This window comes from Panthera tigris, chromosome E3, assembly GCF_018350195.1.
Source record: "Panthera tigris isolate Pti1 chromosome E3, P.tigris_Pti1_mat1.1, whole genome shotgun sequence".
Lineage (NCBI taxonomy): Eukaryota > Metazoa > Chordata > Mammalia > Carnivora > Felidae > Panthera > Panthera tigris.
The window spans coordinates 9,045,392-9,069,281 of record NC_056675.1 but is presented as its reverse complement, the minus strand read 5'-3'; the positions used below and the strand labels follow the sequence as shown (position 1 = coordinate 9,069,281).

Here is a 23,890-nt window from a genome sequence, read left to right as displayed (position 1 = left end):
CTCGGCGCAGGCCCCGCCCATCCCCCCAGGCAGCCAATGAGCGCGGCGGCCTGGGCCGGCCCCGCCCACGCCGGGGAGCCCCCGCCGCCGATTGGCCCTCCCGGGAGCACTGGCCCCCGCACGTGGGGCGGGGGCGGGGGTGAATGAAGTGGAAGCGATTCCCCCGCCCCCGCGCTTACCTCCCGCGCCTGGCGCGGCCCGCCCCCCACCCGGCGCCCAGTCCCGCGCTGGCCGCCCGCTGCACCCGACCCTGGCGTCCGGCTTTCCCGGACCCGCATCCCGCGTCGCGGACCCGCGATGGCCAAGCGCAGCTCGCTGTCCATCCGCATCGTGGAGGGGAAGAACCTGCCCGCCAAGGACATGTGAGCGCTGCCGCGGGTGGGGGCCCCAACTTTCTGGGGAGGGGCGCTGCCCCTTGTGCCTGACCTTTCTGGGGTCCGCACGGCCCGCCCACAAGTGGAGCAGCGGCGAGGGTGTGGCGAGTGTGGCCGCGGTGGGGGACTGGAAGGGAAATGGGGACAGTTAAGATTTGTTGCAGGCACCGGGCAGGGGGTGACAGGGAAGGGCTGTGGACTGGGGAGGGGACGGGGGTCTATAAGGGGCCTTAGTTAGCAGGGAGACAGCGAACGGCGGCTCAAGAAAGGAAGGGTAGAGCTTTAACAGGACAGGGGCTGAGCGTGGGGGAGACCTCGCTAGGAGATGCCTCAGTGAACTGCGGGGGGTGTGGCTGGGGGGGTGGGGGTGCCCCCTGGAAACTAGGGGTCTTCCTCAGTAATTCCGAAACCTTTAGTACCCGGGAGTGTGCACCTGAAACACGCCCCCAGCGCGGGGGGCTGTCCCGGGGCTTCCAGCTGCGAGCTGGCGTGGAGGGTGAACCTGTAGGTCAGGAGGCCGGTACCGTGCAAAGATGGGGTGGCTGAGCCATGCGATGGCTTTACCTCCTCACAACTGCCCAGCAAGGCCGTTCTCATCGTTCCATTTTACAAATAAGGAAACTGAGGCTCAGAGACGTGAAGTGCTGGCTCCAAATGGCTGAGCACCATCTTGGGGCCAGAGCTCCTAACCAACACCAACATCTAGGGCTTTCCCTGGTCCCTGGCCAGATTTGAGGAGGTTTTAGGGGCCCCTTGTCCCAGCCCCTTTCTCAGTAGGTTCCAGAGATGAGTTGCCCCATCCAATCCTTGCCTCCCTCGCATACAGCCTTAGACAGCATCTTATCTCTGAAGCCTCAGTTTCCCCTTCTGTAGACTGGAGGTCAGAATCCCTTAAGCACAGGGGTGTCTGGCTGGCTCAGTCAGTAGAGCATGTGACTCTTGATCTCGGGATTGTGAGTTCTAGCCCCAGGTTGGGTGTAGAGTTCACTTAAAAATGAAATCTTAAAAAAATAAAATAAAATCTCTTAAGCACAAAGCTCCAGGTGCGCTGGCTGCCTGGAGCAGGGTGTGGGGGAAGGGGAGCCCAGAGGCGGCATTGGGTCCAAAGTCTACTGTCGGGAGCCCCCCTCCACACCCCTCCTCTGCCCAGCCCCGGCTCCTCAGCAGGCGCCTGGATGCGAATGGGGAGGGGTGCAGGAGGCTGGGGCGCGGGCATCTCTCCCCTAGGCGCAGTGGCCCCTGGCCCCCGTGAATTTCCCCCGCTCTCTCAGCGCCCTGAGCAGTTCTAGTTCAAGGCCCCCTGGGCCAGGCGAGGCCAGACTCAGCAGTTGCTATGGCAATGGGTGAGGGAGGGGGCTGCGAGGGCCGTCTCCAGGTGGGTTTCTGAGCTTGTAGGTGGGGCGGGAGCTGAGCCTGTGGTCTCTGGGGAGAGCAGGCAAACGAACCCCGAGGGGGGTCTTAGCCTCCGGGCCCAGCCTCTGAGCACCCCCCTTGCTGGCACTGGTAACTAGGTCAGCTGGGCCTCCTCTGGCTGGTGGCTGCCGGGAGGAGCATCCCCTCCGTCTGTCACCTTCCCCCCCCCCCCCCCCCCCCATCCCCGCAGGCCCTAGTGCCTGGCCATAGGCTTTCCCCAGCCCTGGGTGGTGAAGCCTTGGACTGCGTCTACCAGGGAGCCAAGGTGCCGGCTTCTCTGGCCAGCCCTGCCTCTGCACAGCCGAGGGGCCTTGGGTCTCCTTCCCCGGGGGGAGTGGCCACCGAGGCCTGTTGGTTTGCCTCCGGGATCTCTTTCCTTGCCCTGCCCCCCTCCCTACTCACCTCCCCTCACCTCCTTTCCTCCGCCCTCCCCTTAGTGGCTCTGACCTGTCACCTGGCTCTTAAATCTAGCTGTGACCCCGCCTCCCGCGCCCCCCCCCCCCCCAGCCTCTCATGGTTGGGCTCTTCCCGGCCCTGCTTTTGCACATGTTTAGGATCTTCTGCCTTCAAACACTCCCCTTCAGAGTCCTCCAGAAAACTCCTGGTCATCCTTCAGGACCCCTCTCAGACTTGCGCTCTGGCTTTCCCTGGTGCCCTCTGGCAGGGCTGTTCATTGGCTGTTTTGTGTCCTCCAGCGGTTTGGGGGCAGTTAGGATGAAGCCCTTGGTGGCAGCTGCTGCTTCTTGGGCAGCCTGGGGGTGAGGGTAGGAACCGTGACACATTCATCTTGGCCTTCCTGGGGCTCTGGGGCTGCCTGGTCCACAGTAGGGGGGAATAAGGGGTGTGGAGGACCTTTCCATTTAATCCTTTTATTTGTCCTATAAAGTAGATATGCTCAATTTGTAGAAGGGGAAACTGAGGCTCAGGGTGTGCAAGTCACCTGCCAAGGCCACACAGCATTTGGGTAGGGAAGTCAGCATTGAAACCCACTCTTTCTGCTGCTGACAAGCCAAGAATCCTGGCTGGACCAAGGTTTCAGGCCTGCTGTGGGGCTCTGTGGGGACTGAGCCTTGCAAATGCCATGCAAATGATTTAGCTCCCGGATGTCAGGGGTTTGAAGATCACTGGAGGCCCCGCACTGAGTGCTGGAGGCAGGGGTGGTGGTGAGCCTGCCTCACTGTGCCTCATCAGCCTGTCTCCTGAGTAGCATCTCTTCCAGCCGGGACTCGCACACCTCTGAGGACGGGGAGCTCACTACCTTTATAGTGGCCCATGTTGACTGAGACTGTTCTAAGGAGGGAGACATCATCACACGGCCGCGGCCTGCCTCCCTGCCACCTCCACTCATGAGCTTTTCGTTCTCTTAAGGGCACAGAGCACAGCTGTGCTCCCCATCACCGACAGCTTTTAGAGCCCACCTGTTCCTGTTGTGTTTCCCTCTGCCGTCTCCCATCCTTGGGTGCTTGGGTCAGCCAGACAGGAGCTAAGTCTCATAATGACTGGTGACTGGCTCCCACGCCCAGTGGCCCTGGGGACGGGCCCGGAACTATTTCAGGGCTTGCCCTGATCCTTCCCCTTCCACAGCCTGGAAACTGCCAAAGGCCTAAATATAGAGACCCTGCAAGTAGCCAGGCTGGGGAAGGAGAAGTCAGACGGGACCAGCCCAGGGGCCTCATCAGGGCAGAAGGCACTGGGCAGGGCCACAGGTCCCAGCAGCTGGCCAGGGATCGTGGTCGGGCCTCTGGCTTCAGCCAACTCTTGACACCGGCCCCTCTGCCCCCCTGTGACCCAGCCACCCAGCTCACCCTGCCCCTGCACACGTAGGTCTGTTCCAGCCTCCGGGCCTCCAGCAACCTTGCCTGTAACACAAGCCACAGACCTCACTCTTCATTCAGAGATTCATTCGCTGAGTGAGAACTGCGCTGTGGGCAGAGCTGGGCTACAGGGGTGCCAGGGGTGAAGGCAGAGGCGGGGTAGAGGGAGTCCACCCCCCAGAGGCCTCAGCCCACACCGATGTCTCCCTCCTTCGGAGTTCCTGGTGCAAACATGCGTGCAGCTGCCGGGGCCCTGCCGCCCAGCCCAGCTCCAGGGGCGCACAGGGCCCTGATTGCTGGAGGCCTAGGGCCCCCTGGCTTTGGGGTGGTGGGATGCAAGCTGGAGTGTTCCCCAGGGGCTCTTTGGAGGAGGGGGCTCCTAAAGGACAAGGGGAGGGGTTACAGGAAGAAGAGCAAGGCGTCTAGGGCGGTGCCAACATTTACTGAACCTCTCCCACCGGCTGGCCCTCTTCGAAGGTCAGGGCCTGAGGCAGCCGTGAGCCACGGTCGTGGCCCCACCGTGCCGTGTGGGGAACTGAGTCTTGGCAGACATTTCCGGTCAGCATCAGGAGGACCTTTGGGATGTTTGCATCTCGTGGCTTCCTCTGCAGGAAGGGCCCCTTCTGAGAAGGGAAGCAAGACTTGGAATTTCCCCAACCTCCAACAAGCAAATACACTTCCTTTTAGTGGACACTGGGCCTGAAAGGCACTTCTGGAGACAGTCCTCACCCCCTTACTTGCCTGGGACCAGCCCTAGGCCTAGAGCACCCCAGGAATCCCCCACCAACGGAGACCAGGGCGCCTGAGCAGTCCCAGGTTGGTCTGCCCCTTCCTTCTTTCCCGGGTGGCCGAGAGCTCGGGGGCAGACTGTTACGTTTGTTCATTCATTCGTGTATCCAGGAAACATTCCTGGGACCCCTGTCCTCGCCCCTGGGGGGACGCAGAAGTGGCCCCTGCGCTCAGGTAGTCAGGTGGGGATGGCAGCTGAGGACAGTACTCACGAGCAGTCCCGGGATGGAGAGAAGATGGAGAGTTTGTAGGCAGTGGGACCCAAGGGGAGACCTTACTTCCTGCCTCTGGGACAGGGCAGGGCTCTTGGGGGGTAGGTGGGGTGGGGGGGGTTGGGGGAGGCTGAGGCTGGGAGGTGGGCCTCGCTGTCCAGGCTGGGGAGCAGCAGTAGCAAGGGGTAAGGGTTCAAGGGCTCAGAGGAGAAAACCGGCTGACTTGGGTGTTGAGAATAGGGGTTTCTCCAGCTTGCCCGGGGCTGTTCCTTGGGCACCGTTACAGGGCGGGGCGGGAGGAAAGGGTGGCAGGAAGAGGCATCCATTCATGAGCAGGGGGGGCAGTGAGCCGTTTCTCCCCTTCCCCTGCATCTGGGCAGGGGAGCCTCGGTGCCTCCCACACTGATGGCGGGGCACACGTTTTGGCCTGAGGAGCCTTCAGGCACCAGCCCGGGCCCTGGTACCTCAGACTTGATTGTCTTTCTCCTGGGGTCACCGAGGGGAGGGCTGGGAACCCCTACCCTCACCCTGCCTGCAGCTGGACGCCAGTCCGCCCCTCCCTGGCCTTCTGTCTTGCAGCACCGGCAGCAGCGACCCCTACTGCATCGTGAAGGTGGACAATGAGCCCATCGTCAGGTACGGGGGTGGGGGTGGGGGGTAGAAGGGGGAGGTCTTGGAGCATCTAATCCCCTGTCCCCCGCCCCCACCCCCAATGCCCTGACACACCCGCTTGGAGGGGAGAAAGACCTGACCCATAACTCCTCATGCTAATGACTGACCTTGACGCCCATCTAGGGATTATATCCAAGGGCTTCTCACCAACTCTGCTCCTTTTTTTAAAATTTTTTTTAACGTTTATTTATTTTTGAGAGACAGAGAGTGAGCAGAGGAGGGGCAGAAAGAGAGAGAGACACAGGCTCCGAAGCAGGCTCCGGGCTCCGAGCTGTCAGCACAGGGCGCGACGTGGGGCTTGAACTCACGAACCGTGAGGTCATAACCTAAGCCGAAGTCGGCCGCTTAACGGACCGAGCCACCCAGGCGCCCCGTTTACAATCTTTACAGCCCTCAAAAGGGACAGAGGATGATGATTAGGACCAGCAGCTGTCATTTACGGAGTACAGTCTGCCCGGCCCTGTGCTACACCTTTTGCAGCCCATTTGAAAACTTACAACGAGCTGGCTGTGATATTATTAAATCGCGTTTGCAGATGAGGAGCCCGGAGGCTCAGAGAGACTAAGTAACCTGCCCAGGGTCACCTACCTAGGAGGTGGCAGATTCGGACTGGAACCCACATCTGGCGGAGCCCAAAGCCAGAGCTCCTTCGCCCTCCCCGGCCCTTGCTCCCGCTTCCTGAGAGACTCCCACAGTGGTTGTACCCCAGAAAGGCTGCTGCAGCCTGGGGGCCCCAGCCTGTACCCAGAAGGGCCACTTCCCCTGGGTGTGGACAGAAGGGCTCCACGATTCTGGGCAGGGCCTTTGCGGTCTCGTGCCCTCCGTGTCCCGGACTTCGTGGCCAGAGCCGCCCCCCTGTTCCGCCCACCTGAGCGCCCATGGCTGACAGACTCGCGGTTCTTCCCCCCACTGCAAACAGGACCTCAAGTCTTTTGCCTCATTTCCTCCAAACCACGATACCAAGAGGGGGCAGGCAGGATGGCTCTGGTTGTCTCTGTGACGGACAGGGAAACCGAGGCTCCAGAGTTCAAGTTACCTGAGAAGCGGTTGGGGTGAAGGTGACGCCCTGAGCCTTCATCCGGGTCCTTGGGGGTTTCAGCTCTGCCCCACCCCCACCCCCACATGCCCTGCTGAGTCCCGTGAGCTGAGGGGCACTGCCCTGGGGGTTTGGCCAGAGCTGGGTGAGGCTCTGCCCACGCAAGACCTCTCTGGGTCAGGCTCTGGACCGTGGCTCCCAGGCCCCCCCAGGAGGATTGTCTAGCTCCAGGGTCAACTTGGCCATCCCCCTGTTCCCACCCTTAGTAAGTCTGTTCAGCATCAGGAGCCAGGGTGAGGCTGGGAGGCCGGGCTTCTGGTCCCGGCTCTGCCACTGCCCCGTTACGGGACCTGAGGCCAGCTCCGGCCACCTGTGGTCTCAGTTTCCCCAGATGGAAAATGGCCTGATGGATGCGGCCCTGTGCCCTGCCCAGAGCAGCAAGGAAGGTCAGGAAGGAATGATTAATGGTAGGCAGTAGGGTCTAGGACAAGGAAAACCATCCACTGGCAGAGCACTTGTTCCCGGGAGCGGAAGGAGATGTGGGGAAAGGTGGACTTAGGTCGCACGGCCCCGTCTTGCCGTGGCCTGGGGCCTGCGGGGGGCCCAGACAGGTGCTGAGGGTCCTCTCCTGTAGGACAGCCACTGTGTGGAAGACCCTGTGCCCGTTCTGGGGTGAGGAGTACCAGGTGCACCTGCCGCCCGCCTTCCACGCGGTGGCCTTCTACGTCATGGATGAGGATGCCCTCAGGTGGGTGGGCCCCCACTCTTTGGCTGGGGCCCAGACCCCACCACCTGCCCATTTCACTGCTGGGACTGCTGGTCGCTTTGCATCCTCTTTACAGCCTGGCGGGAGGGGGAGCCCAGAAGGGTCTGGAAGGGATCGGGGTTTGAGCGTGTGGGTGTCTGTGGGGGCGGAGGGCTCACTGGGCTCACACCGCATCGTACATGTGCGTGTGCGGGGACACAGGCACGGGTGTGCTGGGCCACGCGTGGGGGCTGCGAGCTAGAGAACCCACAGAGCATGAGCTCGGCAGATGCGTGGGCACACGTGTCCATCCATGCGCAGAAACAGGGCACATACCCACGAGAGGGTCCAGAATGCAGGGCCTACGGGAGGGTCATGGGTCCTGCTGCAGTAGGCTCCTGTAAGTGACGAGCGTCAGCCTCCCTGCTTCCCACAGGGCCCCTGAACTGGGCAGGAGGGGGGTCCTGAGCCCCCTGCAGAGCCCTGCCCAGCTCTGGTTCCCTCTTCATCCTCCAGCCGGGATGACGTTATTGGGAAGGTCTGCCTTACCAGGGACACCCTGGCCGCTCACCCTAAGGGTAAGACCCCCAGGAGGGAGCCTGTGGCCCACTCTGGCCTCCCTCCTCTCTTGCTCCACTGCTCTGCTTGTCCCTGGCCTTCCCCCATTTCAGAGACGCTTCTTCTAGGCTGCTTCAGGGCCCGTGCTCAGGGAGAGCCATGTCTGCCCTCCCTAGAAGGGCCTCTGGCCAGCTCCGGCACCCAGGCCTCTGTGCCCTGGGCCCCATTCTGCCCCCTGGCTGGGACTGCACCCCCCTAGGGCCGAGGGGGGCTGCTAGCAGTGGGATCTGAAGCCTCGGCAGGCAGAAGAAGGGCCTCTCTATGCTCCATTGCTGAGGTGTAGAGGCCCCCTCCTCCCAATCGGGCTGGCTCTTTCCGTACCCCTGGAGTCCCCCCAGCTTGGGCCCCAGTGCCACCGTGTCCTAAGCCTGTGAGGGGTCAGCCTGTGGCTGGGCTGGGCCCCTTTGGTGACTGCCGGGATGCTGACATTGTTTCCAGGGTCAGCTCTTTCCCAGCCTCACTGTGTGACCCGGGGCCTCCTCTGGGCTGGGTCCCTATCTGCCAGGGAGGGTTCAGGCCAGGAGCTCTCAGACAGTACAGGTTCTGCTTGTCTGAGTCCCTGGGACTCTCCCGGGGCCTTCCCGGCACGCACCTGCTCCTGTCTGTGAGGCCGGGCAGGCATGCGGGGGTGGGGGGACTTTGCTGACTCATGGAGCCTCTTGGCCCCTGCCAGGCCGGAGGCCTTTCCTGCCCGCTGCCCCCACCAGCCCCTCAGGGTCCAGTGGCCCAAGTGATGCTGTTCCCTTGCTGCTTCCCCGTCTGGCCTTAGTTCCTCCTCCAGCAGCCCTAGACAAGAGCCATTGTTTTAAGTTGGAGAAACTGAGGACAGAGAAGGCAGTCCCGTCGTGAGTCAGGGTCAGAGCCGTCACATGCCTTGTGACACAATAGTAAGGACACAGGGGTCACCGGATTTGGATGCTCATCAAGCCTCTTCCACGCGCTGTTGCTCAGCTGCTGAGCCTCAGTTTCCTCATCTGTCAGTGGGGACAACAGCCCCCGCCTCACGGAGCTTGAGAGGACCCCGAGGGGCCTGCAGAGGGGGCCGGGTGGCGCCTGGCGGGGCTGAGGGAGAGGGCCAGGCCCCCGACTGAGCCGCCAGCCCTACAGGTTTCAGCGGATGGGCGCACCTGACGGAGGTCGATCCCGATGAGGAGGTGCAGGGCGAGATCCACCTGCGCCTGGAGGTGGTGCCGGGGCCGCGGGCCCGCCGGCTGCTGCGCTGCTCTGTGCTGGAGGCCAGGTGAGACGGGAGGCGCGGGGGAGCGGGGCGGAGGGCCCCACACAGCTAGGGACACCGGCTAGGACTCCCGGTGTGCCGTCCCCCCCTCCACGTCCTGGCCCTGCACCTCCTCCCACGAGGAGGGCCTCGGACCCGAAGAGGTTTCCTGGGTGACCGCACACGGGAGGCTATGTCTCTTGGGGAAAGGGGTGAGGTTCTAATGGTGGAGCTTCGGGCATCACAGAGGGGACCCCAAACTCTGAACGTGCAGGCCCAGTGCTAAGACTGGGCTTCTGCTGCCTTTGACTCCAGTATGAACTTGACCTGATACGGCGTGGATGTGTAGCGGGGTCCTCAGTGGGGTGGGGGGTGGAAGGAGTTGCTGGAAAACTCCAGATGGGAGGGGCGGGGTTCTCTCCAGGAGGGAGGCTTGGGTGGGAAGGTGGGCCTGAGTCACCTGTGACAGGGTTCCCCCTCCCCCCCCACCCCCGCTATTTTTAGCTGCAGGCTCCCCTCCCGTCTGGGCCTGAGTGTGAGTCACACACGTTCCATGAGAAGCGCCTTCCTTTCTGGCTCCAGCCCACCTCCACAGGGTCCTTGCTCGCCTCTGGGGCGGCAGGGTGGGGAGTGGAACCCCATGTGGGTGGGTGGCTTCCCTGGGAGGAAGATCTCTCTCCTGCAGATGAGGACTGTGGCTCCCCTGGGCTTTATTTTCTGTCCTGGGGCTGGAACGTGGAACAGCCACAAACACATGGAAAACTTGTGGGTGGCCGAGGCTCCAGCCTGGCCTCCACTCAGCAGGTGCCTGGGTGGGAGGAGTGGTCTGTCCAGACCTCTCTGTAAAGTGTGAGGGGCCTTGGCCCCCGCCGCCCCCAGCTCAGACCCTGCTGGGGTCCTGAGAGGCCTACGAAGCCGCCTTTGCTGCAGAGGCAGAAAGAACATTTCTCATCTTTCTGGGCAGGTCCTCAAGGCCAAGTTCTGGGATTCCTATTAGACGGTTCTGAGGAAGAAAGAAAACCAGGCATGAGAGGCTTTGAGCTGAAAATACCAAAAAGAGCAGAAGCTAATATTTATAGTAGATGGAAGAAGGATGGGCTTTGTTGTTTTGGCGCAAAGGGTCCTGAGCTGGGGGCGCCTGACCGCCCTTGGGCCTTGCAAAGGACCAGCTGTGGAGACAGGGCAGGATGGCCTATCGGGGCTGCTCATGAAACCCCCCTGGCCCTGTGGGGCAGGCCTTCTAGAAGCCCGTGATCTTAATTGTTGGGGCGATCTTCTCCATTCCACTGACAAGGAAACCGAGGCTCAGAGAGGTGGCCCCAGCTCAGTCCTGCCCTGGGAACAGATTGGGGGTGGGGCGGCACAGCCCGGGCTGTTCCACGGATGCGCTCGCCTCCCCCAGTCCCCAGAGCAGCAGCTAGTCCTGCCGAGTCAGAGGATCCCTGGTCTGGTGTGGGTGCCCCCGGAGGCCCATGGGGTGAACGCTGTGGGAATCGGTCCAGAAAAGGGAGGGGCGCTGTGCATAGTTACCCGGTGGGCCCGGATGACCCCCGCAACGGTCACGTGACAAGTGGATGCTCCACTTTCCCCAGGGACCTGGCCCCGAAGGACCGGAATGGTGCCTCTGACCCCTTTGTCCGAGTGCGCTACAGCGGCCGGACACAGGAGACCTCGGTGAGGGGGCTGGGGAGGGGGCAGGCAGGCTCAGGGTCTGGCCTGGGTCCTCATCACCCAGGAGGTCAGGCTGGGACTACGGTCCCACAGAAGAGGCTTGGAAAAGCGGGGTGACCTGTGTGAGGGTGTTAACAGATCCCAGCCCTTCTGGCACCGACCCCTGCAGGCTGGGCCGAGACAACCAGTGTGGGGTTCATCTGCACAGTCCAGCAGCTCCCCACGTGGCTTTCCTCACCTCCAGCAAATAGCTGGGGTGGTGGGCGCAACCCTGGGAGGGGAAGGGGGCGGAGTCCTGGCTTCTCAGTGCCATCTGCTACCTTTTTGCTGTGTGGCCTTGGACAAGTGCCTTACCCACTCTGAGCCCCAATTTCTCCCGGTTTGGGGAAGGTTTGAACAGGAAGTTTATCCCTCTCCCGCTGCAAGGCCCCTGCAGGGATCCCACGTGGGGTGTTTGGGGTGGCTGGGCCTTGGGGGGGGCCCCTTGGGGTCACCCCACCCCTACTCACCCCGTTTTGGGCAGATCGTGAAGAAATCACGCTACCCACGCTGGAACGAGATGTTTGAGTTTGAGTTGGAGGAGGGGGCCGCGGAGGCGCTGTGTGTGGAAGCCTGGGACTGGGACCTCGTCAGCAGGAATGACTTCTTGGGCAAAGTGAGCACCCTGCCCCTTCTGGCTGCACCTGCCCCGCCTCCATTCCAGCACCACCCCCCTTCTCCCCTCCTCCCCTCCTCCCCCACCCCGCCCTGCTGCTGCTTCAAAGGGGCACTCCCCTGGGCCAGCCACTGGTGCTCAGGGACCCCCGGAAGGGACTCCCCCAAAGGAAGATTCCTTGGCAAGGAAGAGCGCTGAGGGCCCCAGCCCCAGCCCCAGCGCGGTCCCCCTGCCTCTGCCTTGTCCCCAGGTGGTGTTCAATGTCCAGAAACTGTGCGCGGCCCAGAAGGAGGAGGGCTGGTTCCGGCTGCAGCCCGACCAGTCCAAGAATCGGCGGGGAGAGTGAGTGCCTGGGGCTCGGTGGTGGGGCTGGTGGGCTCGGGGTCCCCAGGGCAGGGGGGCGCGGACAGTGGCTCCAATAGGCGGGGCTGCGTGTGGTGGGGGGAGGGGCTGACGCAGCTCTAGGTTTCTTTCTGCGCTTGCCCGGTGGCCCAGGCTCCGTTATCCTGGCCTATCCTGCCGCCTCTGGCTTCTCACAGCCTTGGACTCAGCCCTGTCCTCCAAGGCAGTCTCCTGCTTTCCACCTTCTGGCAGATTCTGGAACAGGCCTTCAGCCCTTTCCCTTTAAGGGTTTCTCTGCAGACCTCAGACCGTAGTTTGAGTCCCCAGAGCTCTGACTCTCCCCCCAAATTCTCCAGGAATAAGGTTGCCAGATAAAATACAAGCTGTCCCCCTAAAGCTGAGTTTCAGACAAACAATGAATAATTTTTAGTGTAAGTATGTCCGTGCGATGTTGGGGACCGACTTCTACCAAAGATATTCAGATTTAACTGGGTTTCTTGTGTTTTTATTTTGGTAAATCTGGCAACCCCCTCGAGGAAGCCCTCTGGCCTCCTCGCTCACCACTCAGCCCGGAAGTGGGGGATCAGCAGTGTCCCCCACCTTGGATGGTTCACTCTCTCTGCAGAGGACCCCAGACCCCCCATCCCCACCATCAGCGGGGCAGGGGCAGGGCAGGGTAGGGGCTGAGCCCCGCAGCAGGCATTTCCATAGGACGAGCCGTTTTGGCGGCTTCTGTGTATGAGGCCATGTGCTAGTGCATCACTTAGTGAACTGTCCTGTGCTTCTGGACGTGGGGGCCTTAGAGAGGTTAAGCCTTGGTCAGCACCCTCCCCAGAAGGGGTCTGAGCAGAGGAGCTTGGTAGTTAGATCCATTATGGCGAGTTGCTTAATCCCCTCGAGCCTCAGTTTCCCCTGGCAGGTTGTTATGACAGTTGGGGATTGTGTATGTGGAGGAGCGGATCTCTGAGAGTTTACAGATTCAAAGCTGGGAGCCCCGCACGTCCACGTGGGTCAAGCGCAGAGTTCAAGGCGTCTAGAAGTGACAGGGAGCCAGGCGGTGAAAATGGGGGGCGTTCCCCTGAGTTTGGAGGCGGGAAGGGCTTTCCAAGCAGAGAGCACCTTGGGGAAAAAGTGGGAGGGGTGCAGTGCAGGGAACCAAGGTGGAGGGCAGGCCCCAGGGGGGAGTATGGAGGCAGTGCGGGAGGGGGCACGGCCCAGGTGGCCTGGGTCCCTGGTGGAGAGGTCACAGGCTGCCCGTTCCAGGGGCAACCTGGGCTCCTTGCAGCTGGAGGTGCGGCTGCGGGACGAGACGGTACTGCCCTCCGGCTGCTACCAGCCCCTGGTGCAGCTGCTGTGCCGTGAGGTGAAGCTGGGCACCCAGGTGAGGGGGCCCCGGGGGAAGGTGGGAGGGTCCAGGGACAGCAGGCCTTTCTCCCTGTCCTTCTAAACCTGCTCTGAAGAGCAAAACTCTCAGTTCTCAGGATGGTAAGGAATTAACCAATGCCCAGGGCCCCTCGCCATTCCGTGGGAAAGCACCCCTCCCCCTTCCCCGTGGTGGTCCCAGGCCCTCAGAGTGAAGGGTTTGGGTTCCCCCGTGCGTCTTCTGACCCTGCCTCTCCTTGCTGCCTCCTGCAGGGCCCAGGGCAGCTGATAGCACTTATCGAGGAGACAACAAGCACCGAATGCCGCCAGGATGTGGCCACCAACCTGCTCAAACTGTTCCTGGGGCAGGGACTGGCCAAAGACTTTCTGGACCTGCTCTTCCAGCTGGAGCTGGGTCGTACCAGTGAGGCCCGGGAGGGAGTGGCCTGTCTGAGGGTGTGGTGGAGAGGGGAGCCAGGAGCCAAGGACTCCAGAGGTGCTGAGAGGGGAGAAATCTGGGAAGTCTTCCTGTAGGAAGCTGCCTGATCTGATTAGGGGGCAAAGGAAAGAGCAAAAGGCAGAGTTGGGGCAGCGGGCTGGGGGCTCCCAAGGTCCTCTGTCCTCCCCAAAGCCTGGTCCCTCTCTCAACCCCCCTACCCACTAGAACCTCTGCTTGTAGGTGAGGCTAACACCCTGTTCCGGAGCAACTCTCTGGCCTCGAAGTCCATGGAGTCTTTTCTGAAGGTGAGGTTGAGTGATATGTGCTCTTTGTTTCATAGATGAGGAGTTTCAGAAGGGCCAAGAAGCAGAGTGGGAGCTTAGATTCCAGTCTCCTGTGTCCAGGGCCCTTTAAGGCTAAGAATTGCCTTCATCCGTCCATCCTGTGGCAGCAGTGTGTCGTGCGCCGTCCCCATTGTGTGCCCCGCTCTCTCCTGAGTAGACACAGCAGGCAGATGGTGTAGGGGGTGGCTGGGAGGTCAGCTGCAGGGAGATGGCAGGCAGCTGGAGGTGGGAGACAGGACCAACGCCACTCGCCGCCGCCCCCAGGTGGCTGGGATGCGGTATCTGCACGGCGTCCTGGGCCCCATCATTGACAAGGTGTTTGAGGAGAAGAAGTACGTGGAGCTGGACCCCAGCAAAGTGGAAGTCAAGGACGTAGGGTGAGGCCGGGGGCGATCCCTGGGGGCGGGGGTGTCAGGCCCTTTATGCAAATGTATGTTTTTGGCCCTTTCTGCCTGGGTCTGGGTCTACCTTTTCATCGCTCTGCCCACCTGTGCGTTGCCTGCGTGCCCCCGTCTCCGCTGATGCCTTACTGCGCCTGTCTCCAGGAGCCCCTGTGCAGCCGTGTGCACGGGCGCTGACCTCGACCTTCTCTTGCGGGTCCCCTGCGGGCCAACGCAGGTGCTCGGGGCTGCACCGCCCGCAGACAGAGGCCGAGGTGCTGGAGCAGAGCGCGCGGACGCTGCGCGCCCACCTGGCGGCGCTGCTGAGCGCGCTCAGTCGCTCCGTTCGCGCATGCCCCGCCGTGGTCCGCGCCACCTTCCGCCAGCTTTTCCGGCGCGTGCGCGAGCGCTTCCCCAGCGCCCAGCACGAGGTGCGCCCTCTGCCGGTGGGGCCGGGCGGAGGGAAGAAAGCGGTGGGGAAGGGGGCAGCTGTGGCGCCCGGAGGCGCGGTGTTGGGGGGGGGGGGTGGGGCTTCGAAGCGCCTGGCGGGTCGTGGGGAGAGGGAGAGGCGGGGACAGCACCAAAACCCAGCGGGCTGTTCCGAGCCCCGGCCTCGGGGAGTCCAGCCCCTGCTCTCCCGCACCCCCTAGAACGTGCCATTCATCGCCGTCACCAGCTTCCTGTGCCTGCGCTTCGTCTCTCCCGCCATCATGGCGCCCAAGCTCTTCCACTTGCGGGAGCGGCACGCGGACGCCCGCACCAGCCGCACCCTGCTCCTGCTGGCCAAGGTGCGGGCCCGTGGACGCTGGCGAGATGCCCGACCGGGTGCCCGGGGGGGCCCTTGCCTGGACAGCGGTGTGCCCCCCACTGGCTCCAGGAACACCTGTAGCACCGCACTTTATAGTTTGCAAAGCGTTTTCACAGGCACCGATCTCGTGTGGATGAGGAAGCGGGTCTCCGAGGGGCAAGAGGTTCCCCAAGGCCGTGTAGCCTGCGTGTGAATAGGGGGCCTTGTAGCCCCCGCTCTACTCACTCCCAGGCTGGGGTGGTCACACCCAGTGGAACAGGCTGATATTAAACTTGCTGTGAAAGGCCAGCCGGTTGGGCTCAAGTAGCCTCGACTGTCGGGTCCCGAAAGGTTTCAGACTCCATGGGGTGCTCGGCGCCGAGTCCCAATGGGGCTGGAATGGGCCTGTGAGCAGTGCGTGTGCTGCCTCCACCTCTGCTTCTACAGTGGGGGTAGCACAGATTTGGTGGTGGGGCGGGGGAGGTTGCAGGGGTGGGCCCTTGACCCAGCAGAGCCTGGCCCTCGGCGGCTGTCCCCCCTCAGGCGGTTCAGAACGTGGGCAACATGGACACGCCAGCTTCCAGAGCCAAGGAGGCTTGGATGGAGCCGCTGCAGCCCACCGTGCGCCAGGGCGTGGCCCAGCTGAAGGACTTCATCACCAAGCTGGTGGACATCGAGGAGAAGGAGGGTGAGCTCTCCCGGAGAGAGAAGCCCCGCGCCCCGCGCAACCGCCCCAGACGCGCGTCTGCTCCGCCCCCGGCTGGTGGCCCCGCCCACACCGGATCCTCCTCCGGCCCCGCCCACAGCTTCCAGGTGTCGTCTGCCCCGCCCTGTGTCTCCGGGCCCCACCCGCCTCTGCGCCTCTCTGGTTGCGTCCGCGGCCTCTCGGTCATGTTTGCCCCGCTCCCTGCCCCATGGCCATGCCTGCTGCCGCCCGTGCCCCTCGAGGCCCTGCCCACTGCCGGCTGTCGATGTTTGCTCTGCCCGAGTCCCTGCTTCAGCTTGGTCTCTCGGCTCACATTTTGCCCTCCCTCCCTTGCCCGCCAGAGCTGGGCCTGCAGCGGGCGCTGAGCTTGCAGGCGCCGCCGGTGAAGGAGGGGCCGCTCTTCATCCACAGGACCAAGGGCAAGGGTCCCCTCATGTCCTCCTTCAAGAAACTCCACTTTTCCCTCACCACCGAGGCCCTCAGCTTCGCCAAAACGCCCAACTCCAAGGTGGGTGAGGAAGGAGGTGGGCAAGCGGGGGCACCCTGGAGGCACCTGTCCCTCCCTTGGAGCCCGTCCCAGGGTCCACTGGGATCAGAGAATAAAGCCGGCAGGACCCTGTTTGGGTGGCAGCCACAGTATCTCTTAAGACTCAGGGAGGGAAGCTTCTCTTCCCCAAGGGCCGGGGGTGGGGGGACAGTGCTGCAGTGTCAGTCCTGGTGCATGAATTGGGTGGGGGGCTGAGGGGTGCTTCCGGGAAATCAAGGAATTAGAGAGGGTCTGGGAGGAGTCCTGGTTCCCAGCTCTAGGAAGGGTCTCAGTCCCTCTGAGGCTTGTTGCCTTGGCCTTCAAGTTGAGGATGACGGTCCCTACGTGCCAAGCTGTTGAGGGTAGAGGAGATGGTCGCTCTGAGGTGCAGCGCCTGGGCCCTGCACGGGGCGGGATCTTGGCCAGTGGAATGACTGAAGGCCCTGGGCTGGTCCCTCTGTGCTTTTCTCCCAGGAGGGGCGGAGGGCATGCTTCTTGGGCAGACCTGCTGACCCCTAGCTGGGCCGACCCGGCCCCCAGTCAGTCAGGCTCTGGGGACAGTCTTCCGGGGATGCCCGATCCAGCCCTGAGCAGTCGATGGGGGAACTGAGCTCCCTGGGTGACTCCTCAGCCTGGGCCTCTTGCTTTCCAGCGCATTCCACTCTAAGCAGCTGCCTGGCCACTGAGTCCCCTCAGCATTTTCTGCAGCCTCAGCAGAGCCCAGCAGGACCTTCCCTCATCCCCCTCTGGGCTCAGCATTGAGCTCTGCCCTGTTGTGGACATACCGCCTATCCCCCTGTGCAGCACCACCCCCGTCTGCCCCCCTCCTGTCTCCCTTCCAGCAGGTGTACCCCAGAATGGGCAGCACATCCTCTGCCCTTTTCTTTTTTTGATTAAAAAAAAATTTTTTAATGTGTATTTATTTCTGAGAGAGAGAGAGAGAGAGAGAGACAGCATGAACAGGGGAGGGGCAGTGAGAGAGAGACACAGAATCCGAGGCAGGCTCCAGGCTCTGAACTGTCAGCACAGAGCCCGACGCGGGGCTCGAACTCACGAACCGTGAGATCATGACCTGAGCTGGTCAGACGCTGAACTGACTGAGCCACCCAGGCGCCCCTGATTTTTTTTTTTAATTTTTTTTTTAACGTTTATTTATTTTTCAGACAGAGAGAGACAGAGCATGAACAGGGGAGGGGCAGAGAGAGAGGGAGACACAGAATCTGAAACAGGCTCCAGGCTCTGAGCTGTCAGCACAAAGCCCAACGCGGGGCTCGAACTCACGGACCGTGAGATCATGACCTGAGCCGAAGTCAGACGCTTAACTGACCAAGCCACCCAGGCGCCCTGCCCCTGATTTTTTAAAATACAAAAAAAAAAATTTTTTTTTTATTTTAGAGACAGCACATGTGAGAGGGGCAGAGGGAGAAAGAATCTTAAGCAGGCTCCACGGTGAGCATGGAGCCTGTGCAGGGCTCGATCCCACAACCCTGGGTCATAACCTGAGCCGAAATCAAGAGTCAGATGCTTAACCGACCGAGCCACCCGGGTGCCCCTCCATCCTCTGCCCTTTGGGAGGCTCTGCCCCAAGATGGCTCAGATGTGTGTCCCCAAGGCTCCCCTCCAGTTTTCCCCACTCCCCGCTCATCACTGAGGCCAGCAGGGGTTGGTGGGCTTGGATGCCAGGCTGGGGGGTGTGGGTGCTCTCCAGAGGGCCGCGGGGACTGGTTATTTGTGTGCTAAGGGCCCCGGCAAGCTCTGACGGGAGAGACGAGGGGCTGGGGGCCGCTGGCACAGGCGGAGTTTCAGCAGCTTGGGGGCCCCTCGGGGATGTGCATCTGTTAGGCGCAGAACTCCCCATCATCCCGTTTGTGTCTTACCATATTGGATGACGACAGGAGTGAGAAGGGGCCAGGAGGTGGGTTGTGACTCTTAGAGCTGGGCAAGGTAAAGGCAAGTTGGGGAATTATTCATAAGGGAAAAGGCACAGGGTCTGATTCCGGCAGGTGCTACCTTCCAGCCCTGGGGAATGCTGGGATTCCAGACAATGTTTCCCATGCTCAGACCTCCCGGGGCCGCCGGGAACCCTCGAGAGGCCAGGCATCGGTCACCATCTGTCTGCACTGCATCTGGCCGAGGTCACCCACAGAGCTGGGTCCTCTACGCCAACCCCCGCTGCTGCAGAAAGGGAGACTAAGGCCCAGAACTAGGAAATGGGGGGGGCCCCGGCTGGGACCCTGAGTCTGCCCACTCCACCCACTCCAGAAAAGTGCCCTCATCAAGCCGGCCAACATCCGGGCGGCGGAGAAGGTGGAGGAGAAGAGCTTCGGCAGCTCGAACGTCATGCAGCTCATCTACGAGGACGATGCGGGCAAGCCCCAGACGGTCTACCTGCAGTGCAGGGTGGGGGCCGTGGAGGGCCCTGGAGGGGAGGGGCGCTGTGGGAATGGCCACCTGGGGGGCGGCTACACGGAGGCCCCAGGGAGTCCCCTACCCCTTTGTCGGCCACATCGGGTCCAGCAGGGTGTGAGATCCGGCGTGTGTGTGTGTGCGTCTCGTGTGTCTGTGTCCTGGACTCGGGGTGCCGTGCCTGCCTTTCCCTGGGCCTGTCCGGTTACCCACATGTAGGTCTGTGCGAGGCCCAGCGTCTGGACGTGTATGTCCCCATGATTTGGAGCTTCGTGTTGTACCTGTTTGCGGGAAACTGGATTTCTGAGTATGTGTGTTGGCGCCTGTGTGTTTGTGTGTGTGTATCAACACGTAATAATCACACGTTTACGGAAGTGTGTGGCCCCGAGTGCGTGACCTCAAACCGCCTTCTCGTCTTTTCACGTATTAACTCATTCACTCATCTAAAAAATATCTGGTGAGCACGTGCAAGGTCCCCGGCTGTTCTCAGCGGTGGGGGTTCAGCGGCAGGCGGAACACAGCCTTGCCCTGGTGGACATCGTGTCCCAGGGGAGCAGATGGATGTTAAATAAATATTTAAAATGTCAAATGGTGGCAGTGCCTTCAAGAGCACAAAGGAGACTTAGGGAGGGAAATAGGACAATGTAGGCTTCGGTGGGGGGAGGACCCCCGACGCGTGGCATTTAAGCAGGGCCACTGTGAAGGAGGGACCATCTAGGGGGGATGCAGGGATCAGGAAGGAAGGCTGAAGTGGGAGGGGTTTGGCTTGTTCTGGGAAGTGACAGTCCCAAGCCACAGGGTGAAACAGTGACAGCAGGGCCACCACGTATCGTCGGCAGGGGGTATGCTGCCCCAAGGACAGCGGAGGGGGCCGGTGCTGGCCGCGGTCCATCCCACGCTTTGCGCGTTGGCCCACGTGCTTGGGAGTGCCAGGGAGGGAGGGCTTCCCGGAGGGGGTGACCTCTGACCGCCGCCCCCCGTGTCGCCTGTAGTGCGTGAACGAGCTGAACCAGTGGCTGTCTGCGCTGCGGAAGGTGAGCATCGGCAACCCTGGCCTGCTCGGCTCCTACCACCCTGGCGTTTTCCGCGGGGACAAGTGGAGCTGTTGCCACCAGAAGGACAAGTCAGGTGGGAGAGGAGGCGCGGGCCCCTACCCTGCACCCACCCACGCGGGGCCTTCGAGCCCTGGCTTGCTGGCCTGGCTTGGGGGGCCGCCTGTGTGCCTGCGGGAACTCGCCAGAGGCCGGCCGGCCCCTGCGGGTGCTCCGGGCAAGGAGGGTTCGTGACTGGCTGGTTTGGGAAATGCCGTGTGGTGTGTGTGCCACGCGAGGGAACACGGAAGGCCCTGAGGTGGCCTGAAGCCCAGTTGGGATCCCGTTTCTAATACCCTGTGACCCAGGGCTCCCTAACTCACTTGACAGGAAGCCTTTTCTTGCCCAGTGACTGAGGTTCTTGCAGAACCAGGGTTCCAAGGAACACGCTTTAGGAATTCCTTGCTGATGAGGGCAAGAGAGGGCCCCGGAGTTCGCAGTCGGGTACCGGAGCTGTGGGCGGGGGGACCCTGGGCACTAGAGGGCTGGCCGGGAGGAGCCTCTGCTAGAACTTTCGGTGATGACGGAAATGGTATGTGTCTGTGCTACCCAGTACTGAGCACGTGCTGGTCGTGAGCGTGTGTCAAGGCTTGAAATGTGGCTAGTGTGGCCCGGGAACTGAGTTTTAAGTTTGTTTTCTCGTATATAATTTTATTTTAGTATTGCTATTTTTTTAATGTTTAATCGAGAGAGAGCGGGAGCAGGGGAGGGGCAGAGAGAGGGGGGCAGAGGATCTGAGGCAGGCGCTGCACTGAAAGCAGAGAGCCCAATGTGGGGCTCGAACCCATAAAACCGCGAGATCGTGACTTGAGCCGAAGTCGGATGTTCAACTGACGGAGCCCCCCAGGCGTGGCTAGTGGCTACCCTGTCGCACAGCTCAGTTCTGGAACTGTGACGATCTTCCCTTACCTCCGGCTGCTTCACAAAATTCTTGCTCCCCAGTCACAGAAGAGCCTCAACCCTTGGAGCCCCCCTGCCTCCAGGCCGGGCCCCTGGAGCCTGGCACGGGAGGCCCTCGGAAGCTGACCCACCCACTCTAGCCCGGGCCCGCGTGTGTGACTGAGCAGTGGCGGGTCTTTACAAGGGTGTCGCTGGTCGGTTGGCCTGACCTGGAGCCGTTGGCTTTGACCTTCTTGGTGACAACCCTCGTCATTGGTGAGGGGGGCTCCCCAGGGCACTAGGTGGCAGGGTCTGGTAGCCCATTTTATGGAGGCGGAAACTGAGGCTTACCAAGGGCCGGTACCTCTGCCAAGGTTGTAAAGCCAGCAAGTGGCAGGGCCAGCTCATTCCAAGGCACAAACCCCTCAGCTTCCCTCCTCGTGATCTTACGGTTCCAGGGCACTCCCTTCTTCCTTCCAGAAGGTTGTGCAGCTCCCATGCTCTGCCTTCGTGTGTCCCAGGGCTCAGAATCCGAGGGATGAGTTGCTGCCCTCCCGGGGCCCCCGAGCACACTCCTGTCCCTCTCCCGGCCTCAGTGTCCCCACCTGCACTCCCAGGAAGTTGGACGTAAGCTCTCACAGGGCCTGCCCACACCCTGCCCTCTATGTGCCCCCAGATCTGGGCTGTGACAAGACCCGGTCGCGGGTGACCCTGCAGGAGTGGAATGACCCTCTCGATCACGACCTGGAGGCCCAGCTCATCTACCGGCACCTGCTGGGCGTGGAGCCCGCGCTGCGGTGAGGGGGCCCGTGCAGCCCCAGGGAATGTGCCAGGCGAGGCCCAGAGTTGGGACTCGGGCTCAGGGCTGCTCTGTGTGGCTGGTCTCTCCCTTCGCATCAGGCCCGGCACGGGCCTGCCTTTGGTGGCCACACCTGGGGAGGGACACATAGGTCTCTGCGGCGTGAGGCACTTAGGGCAAAGGTCCATGGAAGCCCCAGCCTCCCAGCCTGTCCAGCCTTCCTGTTGTGCCCTCGGGGCTCAGGGGTTCCCCTCGGCCACCTCTCTGAGTTCCTCAGCCACCTCCGTGGTGCCCTGGTTCCCAGCCCTGGCCCCAGCTCCCCAGCTCAGGAACCAATGGGATGCCTGCACCCTACCCCACTGACTCAGAGGCTCTGGAGGACGAGGCCAGCATGGCGATATTTTTAAGCAACCCGGTGTTTCCTGAGAGTACTGCCTCCCCGAGTCTGCGGAATGGGGGTGGTTTTCTCTCCCACACTCCTGTCCCCGGGCCCCGGGGGAGGGGGGCTACGGTCCTCGCTCCTTCATGACTTTTCCTTGTTTCCAGCGGTTAACTCTCTTCCTCAAAACCCTTCAAAGCTCATGCGGTCAGATTAGAACCACTTGCCCCCTTGTGAGCCACAATCACCAGTAGCCTCCAGGCCACCCTGCAGCCACCTCCTTTCTGCCGGTGCGGCCCTGTCACCAGCTCCCTCTCCACCCCTACTCTGGCCCCCTTGTTCAGGGACCTCATCCTCCACCTCCAGGATGAAGCCACCACCTTGTCTGCTCTGTTCCTGGGACCCACGGTTACCCCCATTTAAGCCAGGAAGTGGCAAAGGTTTGAACCCAAGCAGCCTTGTGTTCGGGTGGTCCCAACACGGGACCAGGGCTCATGGCCCCAATCACAGCACCCTGCCTGGAGAGCCTCTCCCACCTCCAGAACGCCTCGGCCACCCTTCTCATTGTGCCCACCTCCTTGCCACCCACACCACCAGACCTCCTGCCTCACCCGCACCTCTGATCCACTGACACGGTGGCCTGTCCTCAGCCCTGCTGTACCCACTTCCCATGGCTGCTGGTACCAATTACTGGACACTTGGTGGCCAGAAACAACGCAGATGTATTCTCTCGCGGTAAATGTCGAATAAGTCAATGAACAGAGCAGGTGAGGGCCTGGGCCGACCCCGCAGGACCTAGAAGGCATCTGAGGAAGAGGACCCCGTTAGATCTTAGCACAGGGACACCTCTCTTCCAAAACAGATCAGGGAGACCATCCAAAGGGCCAAGCCAGTCGAATTCCTAACTAAGGAACTTCAAACCTGGGGTCCACTTGGCCGCCCACTCTCCCTCTGTGCAAACTCACAGGACTGTACCTGAGAGGGCCCAGGGTGGCCCAGGTCTGGTGGACCCCGGTTAGGAACCGTGCTTGAATTGTCAGTTTCCTATTTCCAGAAGAAAGAAGCTGGTTCCACAGCCAGTTAATAGTGGGGCTTTCAGGCCCCAGTTGGCCCCTTTCCCCAGGGCCCTCTGAAACAGGAGTGGTGCCTTCTGATGACCACCGCCCCCCGCTCCCCCCCCCCCCCAGCTGCCCCGTTTTAGAAGTGGGGAGGACCAGAGGACGCTGGAAGAGGAAAAGTGCCAGGGGACCAGGGGACCAAGACCTGGGCCTCTGTTTCTTCCCCACAGACTGAAAGGGTCAGCCCCCCAGTCCCAGGACCCCATCCAGCTCAGGGGGGTCACCCAGCCTTCCTGGCGAGGGCACCGGGAGCCCTCACTCTGTCCTCCCCCGCAGGGAGAAGCACCGGGAGCTGAGCGCAGGCACAGAGGCGGGCTCTGTGCTCACAGGCCCTGGCGGAGGTAGGTCACCCCCCGTGTGGACTCTTGCAGGGGCCCGAGCTCCCTTCAGGGCTGCTATGGGCGGGGCCCCACTCCCAGGGGCTCTCTGGCCTTTGGCCCCACTTTGCCCCCATCCCGCATCTGCCTCCAGCCCCTGAGGACCCACTGGCCCAGCTGCTGCAGGTGCTGCGGGACCTCCAGGAGGCCCACAGATCCAGCCCAGCCAGCTCACCGCCTTCCGAGCCCAGCTGCCTCCTGGAGCTGCAGACGTGAGGCCTGCCCCACACTCCCTGCCGAGCCCCCTGACCGGTGCTTGGAGACCCCGCCCCCCGCCCCCATGTGCTTCTGGCTCTTCACTTCAGTCCCCCTCCCTGGGGAGCAAGGCTCAGGGCTCTCCTGGGCTGGGTGAGTCCGAAGGGACCAGGCAGCAGGGGGTCCATTGTCACCCACCTCAAGTCTCTAGGGGACTTGGGGAGCTCCTGCTTCTCGGTGAAGCTTGGCTGCTCCCCGCGGGCCCTGCAGCCCTCGCTGCTACTGGCCCAGACTCTGGGGACCCCTCCTGCCCAGGACAGATCTAGCCAGAAACCACCCCTAGGATGGCCCCTGCCTGTTGGACTGATGCTCCTTGGGCCCAGAGAGGTGGGAGGGGACACGGATCCTAGGAGGCCAGGCCTCGACCTCAGCATCCCCTTCGCTCCTGGCCACCCCCACCTGCTCCCCTGCGGCCACTGCCTGGGCCCCCTGGGAGAGCTTCGCGGTGCTCTGTCGCTGACAATAAACCTGCTGTAACTGCCTGG

At 62.2% G+C, this 23,890-nt stretch overlaps 1 protein-coding gene across 8 annotated transcripts; it reads left to right on the top strand.

Moving 5' to 3' along the window:
- The first annotated feature begins 180 nt into the window (after window positions 1-180).
- RASA4B (RAS p21 protein activator 4B) lies at window positions 181-23,890 on the top strand. 8 transcript variants are annotated; one of them, XM_042970810.1, is made up of 22 exons: window positions 294-362; window positions 4,289-4,417; window positions 5,182-5,238; window positions 6,950-7,058; window positions 7,572-7,633; window positions 8,781-8,913; window positions 10,482-10,563; window positions 11,084-11,215; window positions 11,466-11,557; window positions 12,821-12,938; window positions 13,193-13,343; window positions 13,599-13,663; window positions 13,967-14,079; window positions 14,321-14,513; window positions 14,733-14,870; window positions 15,413-15,557; window positions 15,917-16,083; window positions 18,364-18,501; window positions 19,500-19,635; window positions 21,154-21,274; window positions 23,050-23,114; window positions 23,245-23,890. In XM_042970810.1, exons 3-22 carry the CDS (start codon window positions 5,223-5,225, stop codon window positions 23,364-23,366), a joined length of 2,298 nt encoding a protein of 765 aa, XP_042826744.1. In that variant the 5' UTR covers window positions 294-362; window positions 4,289-4,417; window positions 5,182-5,222; the 3' UTR covers window positions 23,367-23,890. The 8 variants fall into 8 exon arrangements, with proteins under 8 accessions (XP_042826743.1, XP_042826741.1, XP_042826745.1 ...); XM_042970809.1 differs by lacking the exon at window positions 4,289-4,417 and having other exon boundaries at window positions 181-362; XM_042970807.1 differs by lacking the exon at window positions 4,289-4,417 and having other exon boundaries at window positions 181-362; window positions 6,945-7,058.